We start from the raw sequence: 10003 nt of genomic DNA, 5'->3' as shown, positions 1-10003 counted from the left end.
CAAAGAAGATTTGGCTGTGGGCAGACCTGCTTTCTCTCAGAGCTCAGCATGTACCGGGCGAGCTGAACGCAGTAGTGGACAGACTGTCGAGGGGGGCCGTCCAGGACGAATGGGGTCTGTCAAAGGCAGTGGCAGCCGAGATATGGTCTTGGTTCGGTCACCTGGTGGCAGACCTCTTCGCCAGCAAGGAGAACTTCAAATGTCCTCTCTGGTTCTCCCTCAGGGCATCGGATTGCCCCCCACTAGGCGTGGACGCTTTAGCCCACTCAAGTTGGCCGGACTACTGTTCGCCTTCCCTCCTCCACGGCTCCTCCTCCCCTTAGTTCGGAGGACGAGGCGGGAGGGGCTGAGGTTAATCTGGGAACCAGAGCTGGTGCGCATGGCGGTCGGGGACCCGTGGGCCATCCCTTGAGCCCCCGCTGCCCTGTGTCAGGCAGGGGGGACTCGCCCCAGGTGCTGGGCCCGCCTCTCAAAGTGTGGCTCCTGCACGGGAAGAGCTGAGTGGGACTTTGGACCAGGGCGTTCTCCACACGCTGGAGAACGCAGGCTTTATGCCTCAAAGTGGGGGATTTTCTCCCGCTGGTGTGCAGAATGGGCTTTGGACCCCAGCTCCTGTTGGGTCTTCGCTGTCCTTTCTTTCCTGCAACATTTGCTGGATAGCGTACGGACTGTGGCGACACTGAGAGTGTTCGTATCAGCCATAGCGACGAGGCATGTTGGGTTTGAGGGTGCTTCGGCTCGCGCCCACCCTCTGGTGGCGCGTTTCTTACGGGGTGCTTGCAGGCTTCGACCTGCTGCAAGGCCTTCCAGCCCTCAGTGGGATCTCCAGTTGGTACTTGACTCTCTCACAGGCCCGACCTTCGAGCCTCTTGACCAAGTCCCATTGGATATCTTGTCTTTCAAAGTATCACTCCTCCTGGCACTGACCACCACGAAGAGAGCGAGTGAGCTTTGTGCTTTCTCCACTAGCCCTGAGTGTCTTTCCTTTGGCGTCGAGGAGTCTTCGGTGTCATTGCGCCCTAACCCAGTGTTCCGCCCGAAGAGTGCTTTGTTCCAGGCGACGACCATCACGCTGAGGGCCTTTCCTCCGCCGCCCCACTCGGAACCGGGTCAGGAACGTCTTCACCTGTTGTGTCCAGTGAGGGCTTTGGCTTGTTACTTGCGGTGGGTGGCTGTGTTTAGGCGCTCTGATGCTCTATTCATCTGCCACGGTAGATGCCGACGGGGTGAGGGAATCTCCTCCCAAAGGTTTTCTTATTGGGTGAGATAGGACATTATTCAGGCCTGGATCTGCTCCACGCGGACTGAGGGCACATTCCACCCGTGGTGTGGTATCCTCAGTGGCTCTTTTGCGGGGTGTGGCAGCAGAGGACATCTGCTCAGCTGCTTCTTGGGCGTCCACATCAATCTCCTCGACATGACGGCGGGATCAGTAGCTCATACGGTTTTGAGTGCTGCTGTGCCCCCCTCAAGGCCCACGGCTCCAGTAGACTTGGATCCTGGGCCGGCGGGGCCCTAGCGATGCTGCTTCAGGAGCGGCGTCCAGCTGGGGGTACATTTATCCCGTCGGGCTTCGCCTTGGGTTAAACCAATAGCGAAGTGGTTAGAGGGCGGAGCACCAATATGAAGTAGAACCCCTGAGTTATCTATCATAATCTCAGGTTCTACGAATTGGTGCAAAGCCCTCTAACCTCGTCGCCCAGCGGCCGCCCTTCTCGCTGAGTTTTCAGTTGGAAGAAGTGCGACAGGTGTCTCCCACCTTTATAGGAAGTGGACTGCCCCCTGCTGGTTGGTGAGTTCATTAAGCTTTTTCAGAGATGAGGCGGTTTCTCGGGGTAAACCAATAGCGAAGCTGTTAGAAGGCTTCGCACCAATTCATAGAACCTGAGATTATGATAGATAACTCAGGGGTTTTAATTGTGTTCAAAGAATGAAAGAAATGTTTATTTTCACAATATCGTTTAATTTATCGACTTTAAAAATGTTTGTTTTTTATGGTTTGTATTTAAATAAGGTGAAACAAAACTTGACTTAAATGAAACAATACATTTAGCAATGCAATTTAACTTATGGCCTCTAGATGGCAGCAGTCGTTACGTGCTCCGCTGCTAAGAATGAAATACCACGAGTTTCTGGCGATGACTGAGGACGAGAGAATACATTGATGACTGGGGACGAGGGGATACAGTGATGACTGAGGACAAGAGGATACGGTGAGTCCAGCAGCTTTTAAAGCTGATGTTTGGACATATTTTGGTTTGAAAACAAATGAAAGCAGTTACGACTTCAAGAGTCATGTGGTCTGAAAATACTACAACACCAGAGTCAAGTACTGGACAATACTACACATATATACTTGTTACTACACTATCACAACACCAGAGTCAAGTACTGGACAATACTACACTTATATACTTGTTACTACACTTTCACAACACCAGAGTCAAGTACTGGACAATACTACACATATATATACTTGTTACTACACTATCACAACACCAGAGTCAAGTACTGGACAATACTACACATATATACTTGTTACTACACTATCACAACACCAGAGTCAAGTACTGGACAATACTACACATATATACTTGTTACTACACTATCACAACACCAGAGTCAAGTACTGGACAATACTACACATATATACTTGTTACTACACTATCACAACACCAGAGTCAAGTACTGGACAATACTACACATATATACTTGTTACTACACTATCACAACACCAGAGTCAAGTACTGGACAATACTACACATATATACTTGTTACTACACTATCACAACACCAGAGTCAAGTACTGGACAATACTACACATATATACTTGTTGCTACACTATCACAACACCAGAGTCAAGTACTGGACAATACTACACATATATACTTGTTACTACACTATCACAACACCAGAGTCAAGTACTGGACAATACTACACATATATACTTGTTGCTACACTATCACAACACCAGAGTCAAGTACTGGACAATACTACACATATATACTTGTTGCTACACTATCACAACACCAGAGTCAAGTACTGGACAATACTACACATATATACTTGTTGCTACACTATCACAACACCAGAGTTAAGTACTGGACAATACTACACATATATACTTGTTACTACACTATCACAACACCAGAGTCAAGTACTGGACAATACTACACATATATACTTGTTGCTACACTATCACAACACCAGAGTCAAGTACTGGACAATACTACACATATATACTTGTTACTACACTATCACAACACCAGAGTCAAGTACTGGACAATACTACACATATATACTTGTTACTACACTATCACAACACCAGAGTCAAGTACTGGACAATACTACACATATATACTTGTTACTACACTATCACAACACCAGAGTCAAGTACTGGACAATACTACACATATATACTTGTTACTACACTATCACAACACCAGAGTCAAGTACTGGACAATACTACACATATATACTTGTTACTACACTATCACAATGTTCACTGATCAAACATTTATAATATAAAAGTATTTATTTTCTTTATAAACACAAAACAAGACAAAAACTCATGCGTTTGTTCGGGTTATTTATTTTACAAAAAGGCAAATAAACAGTCGATATATATATTTACTATAATTTAGAAACGCGAACAACTGACATGTCATTGGTGGAGGCGGGAAGGGGGCGGGGCTTGTGTCCAGGTGAGTTTACAGTGAAGAATCCACAGTATCGAGAAACATGAAGCAAACGTACAGTCGAACAAAAACCATCAGTGTCTGCAGCCGGACAGACGGGGGCGCTGTGGAGCAACCGTACTCTTGCCACGAGGATCGATGAAGACACGAAACCATTTTATTGCTTTTCACGAGGATCTGTTAGTGTTAGCGACACCTGGTTACCATGGGAACGCTTTCTGGGCGAGAGAAAATATTTTGGGGGATTTTTTTTAAATAAAAGAAAAAAAGGCACCAAAGGCTATTTATTCATCTCCTCCTGTGGAGTACCCGGAGTAACTCACTCATCACTCACTCATCTTTACCTTCTGGCTCAGCTCTAATCTTCCTCCAGATTCTCTTTGGTCTTTGAATTTAAAGAAGCTGATCCTCATCCTCGGTATAAAAGTATTTAAAATAATTTGTTGTCCGATGATCTCGATTCAAGAAACAAAAATGTTAACACTTTTAACTCAAATTTGACAATTTTTATAATAAATATACAAAAAGTCTTTACAACAAAACTTTAGCCTCCGCCTGGTCAAAATATTTCCTCCTGCAGTGGTCAGTGGCTGTGGCCGAAAAGTGCAAAGCAGTTTTTTTTACAACTTTTCTTTTATGATTGTGATTTTGTTTGAATTTCCTCAAAATTCTGATTTTAATATTGAAACTGGATTTTCTTTTGAATTTTCTTAAAATTATACATTTATTTTCAGCGTCTGTTCATTTGTTTGACACTTCTGAGCCACCGTACAATCAAATGAAAATTAACCCTCGAGTCGTCCTGGTGTTAACTTCTTGACGGCCACTGGAGGGCGCCCTGGTGCAGTTAATGGATAAACGTGTCCACTGGAGTCGCTCAGAGAATTATCCAGGTTTGACCTTTTCTCAAGTAGTTCCACACGGAGCCACTTGAAGTTAGCTTGATGCTAATTAGCAACACAAACTCACAAAATCGTGCAGCCACTGACCACTGCGCGCCAACTAGATTTCCTACGTGAAAGAAATGGTTGCCACGGCGACAGCGAGCCCCCCCTGCTGGTCGACGTGGAGAAAGACAAGAAGATAAATCTGCGGAACAGGAAGTCGTAAAAACTAGTGTGCGTCGCTGTCGTACAAAAATACAACGTTAATGCTACAACGTTACAAACGCTGACTCGTCAATCTTTAATGCTGGCGTCGCCGCGGCGACCGGAGCAGTGTCACATGACTGGAGTCCAAGTGTCAATCATTGGTCAACACACGTACAGTATCGCTCTCGTGAGGCGCCGACGGAGCTTCATGTTCAGCCACTAGGTGGCGCCTTTATCTGTTTCATGAAGCATCACCGACACTATCATGTCAGAGCGCCCCCTGCTGAGCTGCATCACTTCTCTCGACACACTTGTGGCACTTTGAGGCTTTGTTCACACACACACCGACAATAAATACACAACTTTGTGTCGGAATGTTTCTTTGACTCACAACTTTTGTTTTTGGCACTTAAATATGACAACGTTTTTTTTTTGTTCTCGTATAAAAACCTGACGTTTCAGAGGAAAGTCGTTGTCGCTGGTGAGTTAGCGTGGTTAGCTTAGCATGGTTAGCTTAGCTAGAGCAACATGTACTGGTTGTCTATCGCCCTCTTGCGGCCGCGCTCCGGCTCCAGCTCGTAGTCCGAGTCCCGGGAGGCGTTGATGGGCGGGTGTCCGTGGCGGAGCTGTGGCCGCCGACCCACCGACTCGCTCCGGCGCAGGGGGGTCGGCGCCGGCGGAGGGTTGGCGGCGCGCTGGGCCGGCGGCGGCGCGGCGCTGGGCGAGGAAGAGGACGAAGAGCAGGGCGGCTGCGACGAGCTCCGCGGGAAACTGCAGTGAGCGAGGCTGGGCTCGGAGTTCCAGCGGTGCAGGGAGAACGGAACCAAGAGGGCGCCGGAGACCGGACCTGAGACACGAGGAGCAGAAGAGTTGGATCGAGGCTTCGTGAAGCTTCGTTTTCAACGACATTATCTCGTCTACAAATGAAGTTACAATAGCTGTTAAGATAAATATCAAGCCCAGTACCATCTGGTGGACTCTTGAGGCTTCATGAAGCTTCGTTTTCAACGACATTATCTCGTCTACAAATGAAGTTACAATAGTTGTTAAGATAAATATCAAGCCCAGTACCATCTGGTGGACTCTTGAGGCTTCATGAAGCTTCGTTTTCAACGACATTATCTCGTCTACAAATAAAGTTACAATAGTTGTTAAGATAAATATCAAGCTCAGTACCATCTGGTGGACTCTTGAGGCTTCATGAAGCTTCGTTTTCAACGACATTATCTCGTTTACAAATAAAGTTTCAATAGTTGTTCAAAAAAATATATATATACTGTATATATAATATCCAAGAGACTGAGCAACTAACTGAGTTTTGAAAATTAAGCTTCATTTGTTTTTAAACGAGGCTTCATGAAGCTTCAGAGCTCAGATGGTGACTCTCGGTTTAAAAATGAGGTAAAAATTGTTTTCAAATCTAACATTTATCGAGAAGACGTCGCCATCTAGTGGACTGTAAAAATGAAGCTTCATTTGTTTTTAAACGATGCTTCATGAAGCTTCATTTTTTTAAATGAAGTTGAAGCTTCATTTAAAAAAATAAAGCTTCATGAAGTCTCGTTTAAAAAAAAAAGTTTCATCAGGCTTCGCGATACACCTCATGTTCAGCTACTAGATGGCACTTTGAGGTTGAAATCACTTTAAAAGTAAAGAGTAGACGGCGCCATCTGCTGGACAATAAAAATGAAGCTTCATTTGTTTTTAAACGAGGCTTCATGAAGCTTCAGAGCTCAGTAGGTGACTCTTGGTTTATAAATGAGGTTAAAATTGTTTTAAAATCTAACATTTATCGAGAAGACTGCGCCATCTGGTGGACTCTGAAAATGAAACGTATATTGTTTTATTTAAAAATACGTTTCATGAGGCTTTGCGATACACCTCATATTCAGCCACTAGGTGGCCTTTTTAGGTTTGAGGTTGAAATCACTTTAAAAGTAGACAGCGCCATCTGCTGGACTGTAAAATGAAGCTTCATTTGTTTTTAAACAAGGCTTCATGAAGCGTCACCAGTAACCCCCCGTGACCCCGGGAGGAAGTGGGGTCTCACCTTGAGGGGCGGGGCCCGACCCGGCCACCACGAAGCTGGACAGCGTGACGGCGCCGCCGTCGCCGCACTCCAGCGGGATCGGCGAGAGGCGGAAGTGACTGAGCATGTCCATGACGGACGGGAAGCGAAGGTGCTGCACACGGCACTGACCCCACTCCGTGAGAGAGAGGCGCAGGTGCTGCGGGCGAGAGAGAGAGGGTCACATGACTGGGGTCACATGACGGAGGTCACATGACCCGACGCCGCGAGCTTCACCTTGGCCTTGCCCTGGTAGTTGAAGGTCAGCACGTAGTCGCCCTTGCGGGTCTCGCTCTGACGGACCAGGAAGACCCCGTGACCCTGAGGACCCGAGCCCTGGACCAGGTGCGCCGCCTTGACCCGGGAGATGGGCCCGTGGAACCAGGGGTACGAGAACAGGAAGTGGTAGGTTTTCTGCTCGGGGCCGACGGAGGCTGAGGAGAGAGAAGGTCGTTCAGAACCCGAGTATCTTCCAGACGCTGGAGCTCGATCCTCACTCTGACTCTCTGACGGGCCTCTGTGATTGGCTGGAGATGAGCTGTCGGCCGGCGAGGGGAGGGGCTCCAGATCCACGCTGCCCGACCTGCAGAACCAGAACCGCACGTCAGTGACGCGACAGTTACGACCGTGATGTTTTTGAAACTCTTTTAGAATCTCACTTAAAGAAACAGTGTCTTTGTAATAGAACAGACAGTAGATGACATCATTCAAGTCTTTGTCGTGTTTAAGTTCTATGAAGGACAATAAATACCACAAGATAAATAAATACATTTGTGAATAAATGAGAATTTCTAATAAATGTATAAATACATCAGTTAATGTAAAATTAAATAAATGTATAAATAAATATATATAAATAAAATAAATAACTAAATGTATAAATAAATAACTCAATGTGTGAATAAATATAAAAATGTTAAAATATATATGTGTACAATCTGTGAATAAAAAAGAATGAATAAATCATTTATTTTATAATTTGATTTACATTTTTTTTTAAAATAAGAATATCTATAAATACTTTAATAAATAAAAGATAAACAATAACTAAATGTATAAATACAATGTAGAAATGAATACATACATATAATCTGTGAATATAAAAATGTAAATTGTAAATACATTTTAAAGATAAATAAATATTTTATGTTGGTCAAATTATGCTGTTATTTCTGTGTATATATACACATGTATTTATCATTTTAAAATACCTTTGAAGGTATTCAATTTTATATGTAGTTATTTATCAATTTACTTTAACATTACTCTATTCATGTATTAATACTTTTTATTTATTTATGTTTCTATACTCTATTCATGTATTAATTCTTTTTTATTTATTTATGTTTCTATACTTTGGAGCGTATTTTTAAAATGGATAAAAGATACAGTATTTCTACTCCTTCATGAACCTTCATAACAGAAAAACAAACGACTACGTTGTTGTTTTATTTACACTATTGTTGATTTAAAGTTAAACTGAAGGCTACGCTTGATAGCTTAGCTCGTCGCTAACAGCGCTAGCTTTTGTAGTTTAAATGACACTTTAACACTTTTGAAGCAAAGAGTCTAATCTTGAAAAAAACAAGTCACTTTTATTGTTTGTAAGAGAAGGTAAGGTAAAACTTTATTGATCCCTCAGGAGGTCTCCTTCAGGAAATTGTTTTAAAGAGAAGATCTTGTATCGATAAACATTAATGAAGATAAACGAGCAGCAGTAACAACAACAACAACAACAAGTCACTTTTATCTTCCATTATTTTAGCGTCAGATGAACTTCAGATGTTTGGACTCGTCGTGTTCTTTATCGTCACTTAATTATTTCTAGTTCCACAAATTCAAATGTGAAGATTTTCCTCAACAATTGAACCTGCAGAATACTCAGTTTCGTGTGACCTCTGACCTCTTCTGGCGCTCGCACGCCACAGGAAGTGCGGGGGAGTCGGGGGAGAATTTCTGATTTCATTTGTGCAGATGTTTCAGTGACTCGTCATCTTCCCACAGAGAAGATCTAAATGTAGTTCTTGACCTTCTCTTCGTCTGCACGAGTCCTCGCGCCGGAGCCAGAACATTATGACCATCTGCAGCGGTCAGTACCGAAGACCCACGCAGAGAGAAAGTAAGAACTAAAGTCGCTGAAACACCTGGAGTTGATTTAGTAAAAAACTCAGCATAAAATGAAAATATAGAGACGGGAGGAGAAAAGAAAGCTCAGGTGCATTATGGGTAGAAAGGATGTGACAAATTCTTATTTTAAGTGAATAAAACATTTGAACATTTGAATCATATAAACTGAAGTTTAATGGAGGTCCTTTGACCCCCTTGTGCCCCTTAACCCTTGACCTGAGGGAGTTGACCTTTGACCTCCGGTCTGTGCGTCTCCGAGACATTGAGACACACAACAAACACACACAAATACACACGGTGAACACACACCTGTTGCTGATACATTCTTTGATCTCGGTGGTCCAGGAGCTGACCTGCTGGTCGTTGTCGGTCTCGAAGATCAGACTGTCTCGGTTAACCTGCCGGGACATTCAAACTTTATCCACCAACCTTTTTTTTACAATACAAGTCTTTACTTATTGTTTAAAGGTAAACTATAAAATAAAAATTCAGAAATAATGTAATAAGTAAATAGTATTTGAAAACATGAAACCATTTACCGTAAAAATGCATCAAATCATGAGCTAAATTAAAGAAGATGATTCATTGATTATTCCTAATATAAGTTGTTATGATCGACTGCTTCTGCCTGTCATGACATCATAGTTGTCGGGACTGTCATGACATCATAGTTGTCGGGACTGTCATGACATCATAGTTGTCGGGACTGTCATGACATCACAGTTGTCGGGACTGTCATGACATCACAGTTGTCGGGACTGTCATGACATCACAGTTGTCGGGACTGTCATGACATCACGGTTGTCGGGACTGTCATGACATCACGGTTGTCGGGACTGTCATGACATCCCAGTTGTCGGGACTGTCATGACATCACAGTTGTCGGGACTGTCATGACATCATAGTTGTCGGGACTGTCATGACATCACAGTTGTCGGGACTGTCATGACATCATAGTTGTCAGGACTGTCGTGACATCACAGTTGTCGGGACTATCGTGACATCATAGTTGTCGGGAC

At 43.9% G+C, this 10003-nt stretch overlaps 1 protein-coding gene across 3 annotated transcripts in view; it reads right to left on the bottom strand.

The window, feature by feature from the left end:
- Window positions 1-3576: 3576 nt before the first annotated feature.
- Window positions 3577-10003, bottom strand: part of sh2b3 (SH2B adaptor protein 3) — a 62199-nt gene continuing 55772 nt past the window's right edge. For 2 of the 3 annotated variants that reach the window (XM_087812461.1, XM_087812470.1), the window contains exons 4-7: window positions 9294-9382; window positions 7095-7440; window positions 6840-7017; window positions 3577-5636 (exon numbers count right to left, since the gene is read on the bottom strand). In XM_087812461.1, the coding sequence (XP_087668587.1) occupies window positions 5308-5636; window positions 6840-7017; window positions 7095-7440; window positions 9294-9382 (942 nt within the window). In that variant the 3' untranslated portion in view covers window positions 3577-5307. The remainder of the gene's footprint in view (window positions 5637-6839; window positions 7018-7094; window positions 7441-9293; window positions 9383-10003) is intronic. The other variant, XM_087812480.1, reaches the window with a different exon arrangement.

Source organism: Callionymus lyra, chromosome 1 (genome assembly GCF_982586985.1).
Source record: "Callionymus lyra chromosome 1, fCalLyr1.hap1.1, whole genome shotgun sequence".
In the NCBI taxonomy this organism is placed as follows: domain Eukaryota; kingdom Metazoa; phylum Chordata; class Actinopteri; order Syngnathiformes; family Callionymidae; genus Callionymus; species Callionymus lyra.
This window is presented reverse-complemented; position numbering and strand designations above follow the sequence as displayed.